This window comes from Mirounga leonina, unplaced genomic scaffold, assembly GCF_011800145.1.
Source record: "Mirounga leonina isolate KUSES-001 unplaced genomic scaffold, KU_Mleo_1.0 Mir_97, whole genome shotgun sequence".
NCBI classification, from domain to species: domain Eukaryota; kingdom Metazoa; phylum Chordata; class Mammalia; order Carnivora; family Phocidae; genus Mirounga; species Mirounga leonina.
Window position 1 is genome coordinate 6,594,480 of NW_023270889.1, and position 17,812 is coordinate 6,612,291.

Here is a 17,812-nt window from a genome sequence, read left to right on the forward strand (position 1 = left end):
CCAGCCAAACACCACCAGCCAGTCGCATCCACCCAGCGCCCCGCCGAGAAAATGGGGCTTCCCATTGGACCAACGTGAGGGCGTGGAGAGCTCCCGATTGGTTTAGAGGAGGGGCGGGAGAAAGGCGTGCCCTGACGTCATGCCCGCCCCCAACGTATCCCTATTGTTCCGGATTGTGGGAGGGAGGGGAAGACAGAGAGGAAGAAAATAAACAGTAACCGCTTTTACCGGCCTGTGCAAGCCCCCTGACGGAGCTGGGGTTCCCTCCCACCAACCGAACGAGCTCCGCCCTCACGCTCCGCCTGCGCCGGGGGATCAGCTGACCGCGGGCAGGCGCAGTCACGTGGCTGGGGCGCGCCCGCCCGTTGTGGCCATGGCGGCCGCAGGTTCCAGCGTGGTGAGGCGAGTGGAAGAGCTCGGGGACCTGGCTCAGGCCCACATACAGCAGCTTAGCGAAGCTGCCGGCGAAGATGGTGAGGGAGCGGAGGAGACGGGGGCGGGCGGGCTGGCGGTCTTTCAAAGCTGGCACTCTACGCCAGTAGGGGCTTGGAGGCTTCGGCCTGTGGTGCGTATAGCGCCCAGACCAGAGCTACCCGAGGTGTTGCGCTTCTGACCCTCGCTGCAGGGTAGGTTGTCCACCCCCAGGAACTCACGTTGCCCTATGCCAAGGCATTTGCGTCGAAACTGCGTTTTTCATGACCTATGAAAACCTCTTACATCTCCGTCAAATCCGTGCTGCTCTTCTTCATCTTGAGAGCAACTGGGAAAAGGTTAAAATCTGGATAAAAGTACAAAAGTTTAAATGAGTGGTTGAAGCTGACTGATAGTACACAAATAAGTAATGGTTGTTTTGGGTGCAGTAAAGATAGGTAGGCATGCATAACAGTTACACTTTTTCATTGCTGCGTTATAAATTTCCATCTCCTGTTTTGGATTCTAAACCCAACTGTAAATAGTATTCTGCCGCAGAGCTTTACACTGGTATAGTTTGGATGATTCTTCCATATACATCACCTCAATTCTCACGAGGGCTCTGTTAGTGTTAGAACACTTGTTTGGAAATGTCTAAGTGGTTTCCTTAGGACAGACTGGCTTAGAGAACTACCTGGACTTTTACTTTTTATTATTTATTTATTTATTTACTTCGACTTTTAGTTTTAAGTCCAATTCTGTTTTATTACATTTCAGCTTCCTATTATTTTTGAGTTTTGAGCCTTTACTACAGATAGGTTTTTAAATTCTTGTGGACTGACTCATTGTCATCAGACTTAAGGAAAATAGTAGTGGAACATTTTGCCAGATGATTGATTGTTGGTGAATTTATTGAGTAGGGTCCACAATGAAATGGCTCAAGTTCCAGTGAAGATTATTTGCTGGATTATCTTTTCTTAGGAGTATGTTCTTCAAAACCCACAGATCACCCTGAAGATTTCTTTTTCAATGTGTGGTAAGCAAATACCAGGATTCATGAGAATAGTTTATGGACTGTAGTGGCTATTACCTGGAAGTGTATCCGGGTTACCTTACATTACATTACAGTGATCTCCACCCCACCCCAGCTCCATTTAAACCAGTCTAGAGAGATCGAACAGTGTTTTTTATTCATTTATCACTGAACCCGAAAGCCCTTCTCGTTTTCCCATGGAAGAGTTCTTTTATCCATACTAGAATGAGGGGTGGAAGTAAAAGTAAAGTGCTACATATTTTTGTTGGGAGACTTTATTCATTTTTATTAAAGATTTTATTTTTAAGTGATCTCTACACACAACATGGGGCTCGAACCTACAACCGTAAGATCAAGAGTCGCATGCTCTACCAGCTGAGCTAGCCAGGCACTCCTTGTTGGAAGACTTTAAAGTTGTGAAAATTTACTAAAATTAAAATGATAGTGATCCATGTTATGAGCTGTTAATCAGTATTAATAGCAAGATTTTCTTATTTTATGAAGTTTAATTAAAACATGGTTTCATGTTTGAACTGAACTTGGCGTTCTTTTTTTTTTTTTTAAGATTTTATTTGAGAGTGAGAAAGCAAGAGACAGAGCAAGAGCGGAGGGGGAGTGGCAGAGGGAGAGGGAGAAGCAGAGATCATGACCTGGGCAGAAGGCGGATGCTTAACTGACTGAGCCACCCAGGTGCCCCTGAACTTGGCATTCTTTTTCACACAACAAAAATAATATTCACTCAAAATGTGCCCTTTAATGTAGCAACTATGTATTTATATTAGGTTATAGGGATTGATTAGTTCCTATTTTCTACTTCAGATTAGATCAGATGCAGCCACATATTCCAAGAATGCTCTGTTTATTACTAAGTCAGTTTTTGTTTATTTCTCATTGTACAAACACAATGTGTTTACTATATGGAAGTATGCCATGAGAGGGACTTTTTTCAGGATTATGTAAGAATCACTTGTCTTTGCCTTGCCAATCATTTCTTTGACTGAATGGTTCCAGTAAAAGTATTGCATTTTATAAGTTTGCTAAAATGTGAGCTGTAACCCCCTCCCCTGTACTTACAAGTTTATGTGAGCTACTCCTTCAGCAACGGTTTACTGAATTCACTGCAAGTCTTTACATTTAAAATAATCTTGCAATTTAAAGAAGAAAATATCAACTCAGTTTCTAAAGCACATAAGGAGTGCCATATTCCATACAATTTCACTTCACAGTAGAATATTTTTTTCTGGGTTGTATAGATGCTACTTCAGGGCTGAGGAGAGATGGGAGGGCAGTTCAGGTGAATAGTGGACTTTAAAAGCAATCAGTCTGGTTTAGATACAGATTAGGCCTTCCCTAGGAAAACTTAAGGTCATAGTATGATTACCAGCAGACATAACTAAAGCTGGCGGTGCCTTTACTTCAACAGTGAACAGCTTATCTGTTTGTGTAAGTGCTAAAGCTGGATCAGATGGGCCTGCACCAAGTATTACATTTTCTGTCCATTGGCTAGTGTTGGAAAGGGTATATATTTTCAGAAGGGAAGCACAGAGGGGCAAACTCAAGGACTTTGGTGTCTAAATTTGACATGAGATGGTGCAGAAGGGTAGATAGATAGCACCTTGGTATGGACACTTTGTAGGTTATGGAGGAAAAATCCATAAGAAAAAGTGAAACCATAGAAGCAAAGGGAATATGACATTATAGAAAGGGGAGAAATTAGACAATGTAGAGGGGAGGGAGGGTGAATTGTTTTTAGAGGACATATTAGAATACTCAGTTCCTTCTTTGAAGGAATTAGGTAATTCCATTTCTAGGTTTTTAAAGGAATAAAATATGCAGGTGGGGACGCCTGGGTGGCTCAGTCGTTAAGCGTCTGCCTTCGGCTCAGGTCATGATCCCAGGGTCCTGAGATCGAGTCCCACATCGGGCTCCTTGCTCAGTGAGGAGCCTGCTTCTCCCTCTCCCTCTGCTGCTCCCCCTGCTTGTGCTCTCTCTCTCTCTCTCTCTCTCTGACAAATAAATAAAAATCTTAAAAAAAAAAAAAAGTGCAGGTGGATTGTAATTGTAACAGCTACTTACATACATAAATACATAAGCACAGGATAAAGTTATAATTGCTCAGAGCTTACATTTTATGAGGCATTTGATTTAATCATGTTTTAGAAAATACATTTATGGAATTATAAGTTCAGTGGAAGACCTTTCTGTAGATTTATGTGTATTTGTACTATTCCAATAAAAGTTTTAAATTTATTACTTAAACATTGCGTATGAACATCATAAAAGCAGCATTATGAAAATGAAAATACAAATTGCATTTATGAAATGATAGCTGGACCTAGGAAGTTCATTCTAGCTTTTCAGAATAAATTACCATGATAAATTTGTTAAGAAGTATTAGGCATTATGACATACCTCATGTTTTACAAAAGATATTACTACCATGCTGCTTCTTCAATGCTGTAACATAATATTTCAGATACACCATTTTTGTTTAACACTTTGAAACTATATGAAATAATCTTCACATTTTTATCTCTTACAGATCACTTTTTAATTCGGGCCTCTGCGGCTCTAGAAAAATTGAAACTTCTGTGTGGAGAAGACAAAGAATGTTCAAATCCATCAAATCTTCTAGAACTTTATACACAGGTACTGAAACAGATGTGGTTTCTGACATGTTATGGAGAAGATTGCTTATATAAGATGACTGACTCTAAAGTTTAGGTGTAGCGAAACCAGTTTATTCTCTATTTAAAGTGTTTGATTTGGGGGCACCTGGTTGACTCAGTAGAGTATGCAACTCTTCATCTCGGGGTTGTAAGTTAGAGCACCAGGTTGAGTGTAGAGATTACTTAAAAACAAAAACTTTAAAATAAAAATAAAGTGTTTAATTTTCATCAAAAAAACCTGTGTATATAAAACATAGAGACTTGAAACTTTGAGGCAATATACAGAAAAGTAAGATTTATTATCTAATGTGTTAAGGAAAAAATCTTGGGGATAACAGAACTGCTTCCCTTTATATAGAATTAAGCAAAACACTAATATATGTAATTTCCAAGTTCTTGAAGGTTATTAAGAGGGAATGAAGGTCTCTGTGAAGTCCCTGATTGTTTTTTTTCCCCTGAAATTCATCTTTTCTTGGGATTCTCAACACGACTCTCCTGCTATTGTCATGTAGGTCTATAAGACTTTTCTGTGTCCCCACCCCCATTTTTAACTTTCCTTTCAAATTCAGGTCACTGTATGGACAAGACCTGTTTTCTTGATTTTTCTCAAACACTGCTGAGGCAAGATGACATTAAGAAACATAATTTCATTACGTAACTAACATTGCTATAGCACTTTATAGTTGACAGAGTGCTTCATATGCCCTTACATGATTGTGAAAGTATAATAAGATGAAGTGGTTATAGAAACTAAACTTAGGTAAGCTTCCAGAGTACACATGTATAACACTTAGGTGCCTGGCACTCTGCTTTCTGTTAGGAAATACATAAAGCTGGGTTCTGCCTTCAGATATCATGGTTGAATGATATCTGTAACAACTTGTACTCACAAACCCTGAAGGGCCCGCTGTTACTTGGCAGAGCTTTGCCTGGCTTTCTTTCCCTTTGGAAGACTCTGTGCTTGTTCCATGTCTTTCACATGGGAGAGTTCTAAACATTCTATATATATATATTTATATATATATATATATAAATATATAAATATATATTTAGTAGGCTCCATGCCCAACATGGGGCTTTAAACTCACGACCCTGAGATCAAGAGTCACATGCTCTACTGACTGAGCCAGCTAGGTGCCCCTAAACATTTTAATTTATTTCTAAAGATAAGATGAAAAACCTAGAGATACAGATTTAAATTCCCCAGGCCTCCTTGTACCCTAATTTTGGTTCTGAATCAACAGGTAATTCTCCATAGGATAATGATCTTGCCCTTCCTGGCATAGGCCTTCCACACAAGAACACTTAGCACTTAAGTAACCCTGTATGCTAGTTAGTTATATGCTTTACATATGTTAATTCATTTTATCCTCAAAGCAAGGAACTTTGAAAAGCCATTTCTTCATTTTTACCACTAAAAGAAAATTGACTTGTCCTTGGTTAGTTAGGTGATTTAGTGGTAGACCTCAGTTTCCTTAGTCTTAGTTCAATAAATTAAAAAAAGAGAAAGGGTTGGGTAGTTTTAAGGTACTTGAACAGAGCATCTTATATTTAGGAATGCTGGGGATTTAGTGTTTAAATTACATAATGTTGGTGATATGCTGCCTTTATTGGGTGGCAGGATACATATCCTCCAAATGCTGGTTCTGCGTTTGAGGAAACAAATCCTTTGAAGATTCAATATATAAAACTAGAGGTATTGACCTTAAATTGATGTAGCAAGCATTTAGAAAATGTTCAAGAAGTATATATGTGTAAATTGCAAAGGACATAAAAATTATATTTTTCATAATTATATGTGATTAGCTTATCTAAAGTCTCCATTTTATTTACTTACCTTTTTGGGAGAAGCAAGATCATTAATTCAATATTTTAGTAAAATACCTATGAAGTTCCCTATGAAGTCCATCTCAGATTATATTTTTCTATATATTTACAGATTCTATACATATACAGATTATACTTTTCTAGACATTTTTCCTACTTTTCAAATTTAAATACTGTGCTGGAAGATTTAACTGTCTAAAAAAGCATCTATATATGTAAAGTTAAACTGTAAGAATTATTCATGTTTTTATGGATACTCTTTTTTTTTTTCCTTTTACTTCAGGCTATTTTGGACATGACATATTTTGAGGAGAACAAACTAGTAGATGAAGATTTTCCTGAAGACTCTTCACAGAAAGTAAAAGAGCTGATCAGTTTTCTTTCAGAACCAGTAATTTTAGTTAAAGAAAATAATATGCATCCAAAAGTAAGTTTTGCACTCCTATAAATTATAATGAAATGGTGCTGATTCTTGCTGTATTGCTCTTCAGAGTCTGTAATTTTTCCTCTGGAATGTGTCTTTGTCTCTGTTTTAAATTAAGATTAAATGAAGAATATATGAGAGTTTAACACTTTAGAACAACATCATAACTAAAATATTACATATATGTTTCAGAATGTTTGCAGATGGAATTGTGTTGGAATTAATGGTGCCTGATCATTTTCTAAACACATTATTTACTGTTTCTGTTCCCTTTACTTTTGCAGGTACTGTTTTCTTGAAGGTCCCTAGTGATCTAATTACCACATCTCTTTTGTCCTTTTTACAGTTCTCATCCCCCTGGACATTTGCTGCCTTCCTTCCCATTGATCACCTCATCCCTCTGAGGTCTTGCATGCTCCTCTTCATGTCTCAGAGCCTTGCTCTTGCTCTTTCCCAGGCATCTCCCTTCTCTCCCATCCTGGAAAGATAGGCCCTTGCCAAGGATATCTTCTTAATCCTCTGATCCTCTGTTCTGTCTTTGCTTCATAACTTGTTCACATGCTTTTTACTGTCCTCTCTGTTTAGATGATTCCAAGATTTTTATTTCTAGACCTGGCTACTCTTTCAAGCAAATAATTCTTCAACTGCTGGCTCTCTTTACTTAGGTTTTTTTTTTCTCTGTGTGTTTATCAGGGGATGCTAACTGTGGAAACACATAATCTCAAGTTTTAGATGGTACAACACAGTAAAAATTTGATTGATTGATTTTTTTTAGAGGGATAGAGAATGAAATCACAAAGGCCTCATTTTAGAAAGCTTAACTCAGCGTCTGCCTTTGGCTCAGGTCGTGATCCCGGGGTCCTGGGATCAAGTTCAGAAGGAACCTGCTTCTCCCTCTCCCTGCCAGTGCCCCTGCTTATACTCTCTCTCTGTCAAATAAATAAATAAAATCTTAAAAAAAAAAAAAGGAAGCTTAACTCAGGAAGCAGCTTTTTTTTTTTTTTTAAAGATTTTATTTATTTATTTGACAAAGAAAGATACAGCGAGAGAGGGAACACAAGCAGGGGGTGCGGAGAGGGAGAAGCAGGCCTCCTGCGGAACAGGGAGCCCGATGCGGGGCTCGATCCCAGGACCCTGGGATCATGACCTAAGCTGAAGGCAGACGCTTAACGACTGAGCCACCCAGGCGCCCCAGCAGCATTTTTTTTTAAGATTTTATTTATTTATTTGAGAGACAGAGTGCTTGCGCGCATGAGGGAGCTAGAGTGGGGGGGAGGGGCAGAGGAAGAGGGACAAGCAGGTTCCCCACTGAGCAGGGAGCCTAATGCAGGGCTCCCTCCCAGGGCCCTGGGATCATGACCTGAGCCGAAGGCAGACATTTAATGGACTGAGCCACCCAGGGGCTGCTAAAAGTTTGATTTATTAAAACCGTTTTTATATATATCTTCATTATTTTAGTCTAGCAATAGTACAAATAAGTGTGATCTTGTTTCAAGTAACATTTCTGAGAAGTTATCCTTTTTTTAAAATTATTTTTTTATTGAAGTATTGTTGACATACAATGTCACATTAGTTTCAAGTGTACAAGATAGTGATTCAACAACTCTGTATGTTATGCTATGCTTATAAGTGTAGCTACATCTTACAAGGCTGTTACAATACCATTGTACCTTTTTTTCCCCTGTGACTTAACTGATTCCATAACTGGAAGCCTGTACTCACATTCACCCATTTTGCCCATCCCTCTGGCAACCATCAGTTTGTTCTCTGTATTTATGAGTCTGATTCTGCTTTTTGTTTATTCATTTGTTCTTTAGATTTCACATGTAAGTGAAATCATATGGTATTTGTCTTTCTCTGTGTGACTTATTTCACTTAGCATGGTACTGTCTAAGTCTATCCATGTTGTCACAAATGGCAAGATTTCATTCTTTTTTATGGCTGAATAATAATCCTTTGTATATATACACCACATCTTTACCCACTTATTTATTGATGGACATTTGGGTTGCTTCCATATCTTGGCTATTGTAAATAATGCTGCAGTAAACATAGGGGTGCATGTATTGTTTCAAATTAGTCTTTGTTTTGGGTAGATACCCACTAGTGGAATTATGCACTAGTGGATCCACTACTGGATCATATGGTACTTCTATTTTTAATTTTTTGAGGAACCTCCAAATTGTTTTCTACAGTGGCTGCACCAATTTACATTCCTACCTACAGTGTATGATGGTTCCTTTTTCTCCAAATCCTTACTAACACTTGTTATTTCTTGTCTTTTTGATTCTAGCCATTCTGACAGGTGCAAGGTGATATCTCGTTGTTTTGCTTTGCATTTCCCTGATGCTTAGTGATGTTGAGCATCTTTTCAAATGTTCTTTGGCCATCTCTTTGTCATGTTTTGAAAAGTATCTATTCAGGTCCTCTGTTCACTTTTTGATTGTATTATTTGGGGTTTTTTGGTGTTAAGTTGTAGAAGTTCTTTATGTGTTTTGGATATTAACCCCTTATCAGATATATCATTTGCACATACCTTCTCCCATTCAGTAGGTTGCATTTTCATTTTGGTGACGGTTTCCTTTGCTGTGCAGAAGCTTTTTATTTTGGTGTAATCTCTGTAGTTTATCTTTGCTTTTGTTTCCCTTGCCTCAGGAGACATACCTGGAAAAGTGTTGCTAAGACCAATATCAAAGAAATTACTGCCTATGTTTTCTTCTAGGAGTTTTATGGTTTCAGGTCTTACATTTAGATCTTTAATCCATTTTGAGTTTATTTTTGTTTATGGTGTAAGAAAGTAGCCCATTTGCATTCTTTTGCATGTAGCTGTCCAGTTTTCCCACACCACTTATCGAATGAAAAGTTATCTTTTTAATCAGATTATGAAAAACTTATATTTTAGATATATTAGAATCGGCTACTAAAATACTGAAACATTATTTTCTAAAAAATTGTAAATTGGAGTAGTTATTTTAATTTTCATGTAGCAATAGATTTCTATACTTCTGATTCAAAGTAAGGCATTCATGTGTAAGCTAAGTAAAGGGCAAATTTTGTGAAATGAAAGTGTTTTGAATTGCTCAATATTTTGAAATTAATTTTGATTTTTACAGATGCAAGGTTTCTTTTTTTAGCTATGTCTTTGTTGTTTCAGCCCTGCGATTTGCTTGGGGATGAACTCCTAGAATGTCTCTCTTGGAGACGGGGAGCCCTACTCTATATGTATTGTCATTCTCTGACCAAAAGGAGAGAGTGGCTCACAAGAAAATCCAGTTTGCTTAAAAAGGTAAAAGGGCATTCCTTATACATTTTTGATCATTGACATTTATAGGTTTAAAAAGCTGTCCTTGATGTAGTAAGAAAAGTAGTGGAGTCAACAGTCTGGGTTTACATTCCAGCTCTTTTACTTGCTAGCTATGTATTCTTAAACAAATTGGAATTATTGTGAAGATTAAATAAGATAACATGTGAAAGCCTTTGTAAACTGGTAAATTCTATGCTTTTTTTAAGTTTTGAATTTTTATTTTTTAAAATACAAGCTAGACAGTCTTTATTAATTTCTAAGCATATTTTTGGCCTGAAGAGAACAAACTTGGTTGTGAGCCTGTCTGTCTCTGTCAGCAGATCACTCATAAAGACCATCATGACCCTGCTGCTAGAACATTGTAGCCCTCTGATTCATCTTGACTCTGTAAATTAGTAAATCTTAGTGTTAAGTATCACTAAGGAGTCTAACTTGAGTTGATTGTACACATGGTTTATGTGGGCCTGAAGTTAGAGGTCACACGTGATATAAAAGCTTGATCATACTATTTCTAAATTGTAGTAAGTGCATACATATTTTAATAAATTGTTATTGAACTCATCTTTATTATCTTTATCCTTTTCTTCCTCTGATAACATTTTTGACAAGTATATTACTGAATTGTGTTCCTGGTTAATTTTTTCCCCCCATACGTTTTTGCTAATTGGAGCATTTGGAAGGTTACATTTATAAAAGTTTTGGGGGTGGTGGGTCCTTCTACCATTGTTTATAATAACCATAAGATATATCTACACATTAGCCAATTTTCTCTTGAGTAAAGAATGGGGAAAAAATTAACATTTGAAGTTTCTACAGTTCTGTATGTAATATTTGCAATTCTTTGGCTTTGACTTTCATTTAGTACCTTATTGATGGAATCAGTTACTTGCTACAGATGCTAAATTATCGGTGTCCTCTCCAGTTAAATGAAGGAGTTTCTTTCCAAGATTTAGACACAGCTAAATTACTGAGTGAAGGTAATGTGATCTCTTTTTGAAGTTTTCTGTTTTAAAGATTTTTTTAAAAAATTAAGTTTATTAGACGTAACTCTGATTTAAATGAATTTCAAGTTATATACCAAAAAATAATAAAAGGGCTTTTAAAAAATTTAAGTGTCTTCTCATGTAACCCAGAAAAATACTGCTAATCTCTTTATAGCAATTCTGGGAGAATTATATATCATGTTGCTCTTTCACATAAAAACGGTCTGGAGCTGGTTATGGTGGCTCCAAGGCATCATCAGGTTCCTACATTTTTCCTCCATCCTCTTCAGAACTACAGCCTACAGCCTCAGAGGGAGGCACTTTATATAGACTAGCATGTAAACAGCACTTCCTAGGGTTGTGCAGCATGAATCCCCATTGAGGATACTGCATTCTCAGTGTCTTAGAATGCTTTTGGAGCTCCTGTCATCTCACCTACGTTTCAGTCTATAGGAATGGCAAAAGGATGTTTCTTTCAGCCAAGTCTAAAAGAGCAACCTTCTTAGAAGTTTCTGACACTAAAAATTCCACCTACATTTCACTGGCAAGAATTTAACTTCATACAGGTACAAGGGAACTTGGGATGTACAGGATAGCCCTTTACCTGATACATTGCCATCCCAAATAAAATTGTCTCTTAATAAGAAAGAAGGGAAGAACGAGTATCGGGTGGCAACTGTTAGTTCTTGTCATAAATATCTGTGCACTTAAAAATGTTAGGAACTGGGGGCGCCTGGGTGGCTCAGTCGTTAAGCGTCTGCCTTTGGCTCAGGTCATGATCCCAGAGTCCTGGGATCGAGCCCCACATTGGGCTCCCTGCTCAGCGGGAAGCCTGCTTCTCTCCCTGCTTGTGTTCCCACTCTCACTGTCTCTTTCTGTCAAATAAATAAATAAATAATCTTAAAAAAAAAAAAATGTTAGGAACTGGATGAATATAGAGCATCATTTGGGGTTTAGATTGAGGTGTGGGAGGGAAGAACCACTTATTTTTACCATCTTTTTGTAAGTGGAGGAACTGAGGTCCTGATAAGCCAGGTGACCTGTTAAAGGTCACATACCTGGCAAGTGACCTTCGATTATATGCGTAAACTTTCTTTAATACTTCATCTGAAAATTTGAAATTATACTTCATCTGAAATCAAATATGGAGAAGAAGAAGAAAACTTAGGGAAGATTCTGTGGTTTAATTTTATAAGTATTTTAATTATTTTTCTTTGTTAGCTTCTGTAGACTTTTCCATTTTATTTGAAAACATTGCTTAGAAAAAACAGCATGATTTAAGTGTCATTAACAGGTGACTGACTACTGAAAGTTACTACTTTCAGTTAATTCAGGCAAGTAGCTTGTCCTAAAAATTGTGAATACCAAGTGCCATTCCAGTGGGCCTGATATTTTGACAAACATGGAGTATTTTGACTTATTTGTAGGAAGTATTTATTTCAAATAACTAATAAAGTGATTAGCTGCATTGAGAATGGCCTTTCTAAAATCTCACCCACCCACATGGATTGATACAAAAGAAAAAGCAGGGATGGGCACCAAAGCCTATTTAGAACCAAAGATAGTAGGAAGATCAGCAATTTCCCTTATTCTCCTATTTCTAGTCATAGGGTAGATACTTTTATGGCCTGGAATTTTCTCTAGGATATTTGTGGTATTGGTGTCTTCTCTTAAATCATAATTTGATTGCACTAGCCCCTAGCTTCCACTACTTCTTCCAACAGGACAATCAAAAGGGACAGATCTTCTTTCCAAGAAAAAAGAACACATCTGCTCCCTAGCACTTTGGCCACAGGGCTAGATCCTCTTCTGGTGTTAGTTTCTTGTTCTCATCTAAAGCAGTTTGCTCTTCCCTACTTCTTCTCTCTCAAGATGTAGATTAGAAGCCCGCAAGCCTATTTTTCATAGGCTGAATTCCTCCTGAGACCCCATTAGAGAGGGGGAAGCATAATTCTGAATTATCCTTAATATTAATTTAAAAAGTTCTATATGAATTATCAAAATATTTTTGTGGCCAGATATTAATGATAATTTACCCAACTTTAGGTAAAACTCAAAGCAGTGTATACTTAGTATGATTGTTTTTCTTTTTCCAAGGTGAGAATCATTTTGTCGTTCTCTGAACATTACTTATATGCCATTACATTTTCAGCTTTTAATAATTACCAAATAATGTCTTCAGTAAGCCTCTTTATGTCATTTCTGAGCCTCATTCTTCTGTGGGCCCTTATAGAAATAGCCTTGTCAGAATAATCCTGGACTCAAGTGGGTTAAATCAAAGTACTATTGAGCTTTGCACACCCTTGGTTTATGACCTTTTTTATACCATTGAGGACCTCCCCTGCTGCCTTCTCAGCAGCATTTTGGCTCATAGCTTAACCCAGGACCTGGATTCTAGATCCCCGAAAGGAGCAGCTCTGAACTAGCATCACTAATTGCCTAGGTAGCTTGTTAAAAATTAACAGATTTCCGTGTACCACCTGCAGGGGTCAGTTCGATATATGGAGTCTGGGAATCTGTTTTTAATAAGCTCCCATATTATGACGCAGCCAGATTTTAGAGTCACTGTTCCTAGTGGATATCAATCTGGCCAATTTTTTTTTTTTTTTTTTTTTCCTGTGGATGTCCTCTTTCTGCCCTCATTCTCACTTCATGGGTTATTCTCCCCCTTCCTACCTGCACCCCCCATTATCACATATGTTTCACCAAGTGCACTGACTTGCATAGTGCAGAGTGGAATATTTTATTGAAAACTATGCAGACCATTAAGAGAAAGAATATCAAGGAAAGTTCATAGCAGCAAAAAGACTATATAGCTAGAGAGTAGTAGAATCCTCCGGGAAGTTGAAAGGGAGAAGGTGCCTAATTTACATTGTTCATCTCTTCTGTTGATACTTAATTGCAGTAGTTTAGCATAGTCTGGATCAGCAGCATCAACCTAAGTGCTAGGACTTCGTGAAAAATGCAGATTCACAGACTCAACCCCATACTCGAATCTGAATGTCTAGAGTTGGGGGTGCAGCAATCAACATGTTACTGTGTCCAGGTAATCCTAAAGTAGGCTCAAGTTTGAGAACCACACTTTAGCATATAGCCATTCATTCTCTCGTAACATTTTCCCACAGGATATCTGTGTCCCCTGTTCAGCAGTCACTCCTTGTTAATATAAAGACCGAGGCTTAGACTTGGGCACAAGTTGGATCCCAGATGTCCCCTAGGCAAACACTCCTCTCACCCTTCCCAAGTGGCTTCACTTTGTGGGACATATTTCTGCTCCTCCCAAAGCTCCAGCCTGCTTAAAAGTTCATCCTTCTCTCCATTTCTGTTTCTATCTTTTTATTCCCCTCCACCATTCTTTTTAGGAATAACTAGACAGGGTATAGGATCACAAAAATGAAAAGGATATGCATTCAACAAAATGCCATATCTAATACAAAATATAATTCTGAGTAACATCTAATGCTGTAACCAGCTTCTCTGAGGTTTATGATTTTTTAACTAAAATAGTGAAAAATTATATTTATTAATATTTATATATTATGTTTATAACAATACTTTATACTTATATATGTACATAACACTTTTATAATACATATATAATGTTTTATTCATAGAAAGCATAATTCATGTAGCGTAGCCTATCATTTGCATGAATGCTGGCTTCAGATTCTGCTCTTAAGTGACTTTTTTATTGATGGTTTAATGAGTCATCTCTCCTGTAAAACCTGTTCTTTCTCTTGGTGGTACTAGAACCTGAATTTGAGGTGAAGTGAAGGACATACTGTAGGGACAAATTCTGAGACTATATAAAAAGCTTGCAGTAGATTCAAGACAATGGAAACTATGATAGATTTGAAAGTTGGATTTTTCTTTTATTTGTATATCTAATACCATCATAGTCATTTCTGATGAGCCATATTAAGTGAGCAGCTGAGATTATGATACTCATTGATTTGAGGTAAACTTTTCTAATCATACATTAAAATAAATCATTTATTTGTATTCTAGTGGGTTCAAGAAGTTAAATAATCATGTATCTTAATAGCATTTTATGGTTTCTAAAACTCTTACATATTTTTATTTATGTATTCCTTAAGACAACTTCATAGAATAAGAGGTTGTATGGAATGCTCATTTTTCAGATTTGCAAACCTAGGCTCAAAGTTGCCCAAAATCATAGTCAATAATTTATACCCAGATCTTTTGATTCTAGGTCTGTATGTCTGTCTACCAAATTAATATATTTAGTGTGCCATAAATATTTAATTATATAATTACTTTATTTCATAACAAGAATGCTTTTAACTCTTGATGACAATCCTACATTGTATTCCTTCTTTTCTGGGAATATAAAGCATCTTGGTTATAATTTAACATCTTTCATAATTTAGAATTATATGGCCTCCTCGGGTCATATTTATGTATGATAATTTCTGTAGACTCTTGTAGAAATACAGGAGGTGTAGAATACTGGAACTGTATCACTGATCCTAGAATATACCCCAAAATAAAAGTTGGGTTCATGAGATTCAAGGAGTCTCTGAATACTCTAAAATTGTATGGAGAATTTGAGGTGTATATTCCGGGAGAGGTTCCATTGATTATATTAGCATCTCAAAGAGGTCCTAAAGAGAATCGCAAAAAAGTTAAGAACACAGTGGCCTAAATAATTATTAAAAAAAAATTCTCTGACAGTACTCTTTTTTGGGGGGGATGAGGGTGATGGACCTCTTTTATAGGTAAAATAGAGATAGAAATGCCAGTTACATGAAGAATGTATTAGTGATGATTCGGCTTTTCTAGTATAACTGTTAAGTGAGAAGGAAAAATGCTTAATGACATAAAAGGAATTTATTAGAGTTTAAATAGCCAGGTTTTCTTTTTAAACATTTAAATTCTAATTTCTCAACCTAAATGATTTTCCCAGGAATATTTAGTGACATTCATTTGCTGGCTATGATGTACAGTGGAGAAATGTGTTACTGGGGATTGAAGCATTGTGCAGATCAACAGCCAGAAAATCATGAAGTGGATTCTGGTGTTTCTGGAGCAAGCTACACAACACAAAAAGAACCCTTGGATTTCCGAGAAGTAGGAGAAAAAATTTTGAAAAAGTATGTATCTGTGTGTGAAGGACCCCTGAAAGAACAAGAATGGAATACAACAAATGCAAAACAAATTTTAAACTTCTTTCAGCATCACACTAACCAGTAAGTTCATCTGTTCCTTTTCAAACAGGAAAACAAAACAACCCGTGAAATGGAAAAGTTCCAGAAAAGAAGACATATTGACACTGTTTAAGAATGTTACACTACATAAAGATATCCAGCCTGGTTACCTATTTTAATGCCATCGCCATTTTACATTATATGTTTTTAAATCTATGAAAGAACGATTCTTTAATTTCTAAGATGGCATGTATGTTATTCTAACTCAGCCTGAACTGCAGATATTCTATAACTAATACTAAGTAGGAATCGAGTTTAGCTTTACAAGTTTTTTTTTTTTAATTAGTAGGTTTTTTTTATTGTGACATAAAATTGACCATTTTAAATATCTTTAGGTTATTTTTAAATCTATCTTGAAGTTTACTGTGCTTCAGAGATTAAAATCAAGTCACCTTATTGCTTTAGATATATGCTAAGGATCTAAAAATTGGCAAAGTAAAAAATTACAACTAGTATTCAGACTCCATTTCCAGAATAAGATAATGAAAGATGCCACAAAAGAAATGTTTCATTTTTGTTTTACCATTACTCATGGTAAAACATTTATAATTTTTATGCTTTTGGGCATTTTATAAAAATTTTCAAGTGATTTTCCTATTTTGTTTAAAAAACAAATGGTTTATCAAATGAAACCAAGTTAGGTTAGTCCATCATTAGCTCATATGTGTTTAGCGTGCACCTTTTCATATGTATTGAAATTTTAATATTTTTGTCTTTAATAGTAGAGATGAGTGATAAAGGCCAGAGAACCTGACTTGCTATCTTGCTTACAGTATTTCTGTCTACCTCGGCTCCTGTTGTCATGTTGGGATGATCTAATAACTTGCTGATAATCTTGACTTCTGCACCAGTGACTTCATCACATTCCAGGAACTTACTCCCATGGCTACACCTTGAATGAATATCACCATCTTGAGTTTCTCTTTCTGAAATCTTAAATTTCAGTAATTGATGACAATTCACATCTTTCCAGCTTTTCACTTCCTCATTTTTACTAATTTTTCTTTCTCCTTTATTTCTGTTCTATCTCTTTAGCTTCTTCACAGCGCTCTTCTCTTGACTGTTCCTTTCTCTCCTAAACCATCAGCCCCTTTCAGATTTTCTTCCTTCCCTATCCAGCCTCAGCCTTATATGGGACACCAGATGAAGTGTTCTCCACAGTCCCTTCAAGTCCATTGTCCCATTGTCTTTCAGTCTAACCATTCTGCAAGTATCAGCATTGAATTAATCCTGTCACCCACCTTTTCTGGAATGCTGCATTCCATGTGAAGTACATGCAGCCCTTCAGAGTGTAATCCCTGTAAGTATCTCAGCTTCAACTTTAGGAGAGCCCTCAATATAAGCCTTTTGTTTGTTTCTGGTGTTGCTCCTCTCCTTTTTCCATGGTGGCTAATCTAAACCTCTCACTTTCCTCATGAGGTCCTCTGTCCCCTCCCCTAGCATATGGCTCTTGGTCCTATCTTACAGAGAATTGAGACTATGAGGACTTAAACTTCTATTTCCCAGCTTTGCCCTACTCATTTTCCCCATTTTTTACTTTATTTTATTTTATTATGTTAATCACCATACATCATTAGTTTTTGATGTAGTGTTCCATGATTCATTGTTTGCATATAACACCCAGTGCTACATTCAGTTCGTGACCTCTTTAATACCCATCACCAGGGTAACCCATCCCCTCACCCCCTCCCCTCCAGAACCCTCAGTTTGTTTCTGAGAGTCCATAGTCTGTCATGGTTCGTCTCCCCTTCCGATTGCCCCCCCTTCATTTTTCCCTTCCTACTATCTTCTTTTTTTTTTTAATCACATGATGTATTATTTGCTTCAGAGTTACAGATCTGTGATTCAACAGTCTTGCACAATTCACAGCGCTCACCATAGCACATACCCTCCCCAGTGTCTATCACCCAGCCACCCCGTCCCTCCCACCCCC

At 37.0% G+C, this 17,812-nt stretch overlaps 1 protein-coding gene across 2 annotated transcripts; it reads left to right on the forward strand.

Annotated features, from left to right (window-relative positions):
- The first annotated feature begins 217 nt into the window (after positions 1 to 217).
- On the forward strand, positions 218 to 17,469 carry LOC118006543 (UPF0600 protein C5orf51). 2 transcript variants are annotated; one of them, XM_034999255.1, is made up of 7 exons: positions 218 to 473; positions 3,987 to 4,093; positions 6,224 to 6,367; positions 9,519 to 9,650; positions 10,531 to 10,645; positions 15,579 to 15,765; positions 15,890 to 17,469. In XM_034999255.1, the coding sequence occupies exons 1-7, from the start codon at positions 374 to 376 to the stop codon at positions 15,996 to 15,998; spliced, it is 894 nt and encodes a 297-aa protein (XP_034855146.1). In that variant the 5' UTR covers positions 218 to 373; the 3' UTR covers positions 15,999 to 17,469. The 2 variants fall into 2 exon arrangements, with proteins under 2 accessions (XP_034855146.1, XP_034855147.1); XM_034999256.1 differs by having other exon boundaries at positions 220 to 473; positions 15,579 to 17,469.
- Positions 17,470 to 17,812: the final 343 nt, after the last annotated feature.

What these genes read in the sequence shown, in the direction of transcription:
- LOC118006543 (XM_034999255.1), top strand. Translation starts at nt 374, where the DNA reads ATGGCGGCCGCAGGTTCCAGCGTGGTGAGGCGAGTGGAAGAGCTCGGG. An exon ending in AAAATAATATGCATCCAAAA is followed by an intron (nt 6,368 to 9,518) that starts GTAAGTTTTGCA and finishes TTGTTGTTTCAG; the next exon opens with CCCTGCGATTTGCTTGGGGA. An exon ending in AATCCAGTTTGCTTAAAAAG is followed by an intron (nt 9,651 to 10,530) that starts GTAAAAGGGCAT and finishes ACTTTCATTTAG; the next exon opens with TACCTTATTGATGGAATCAG.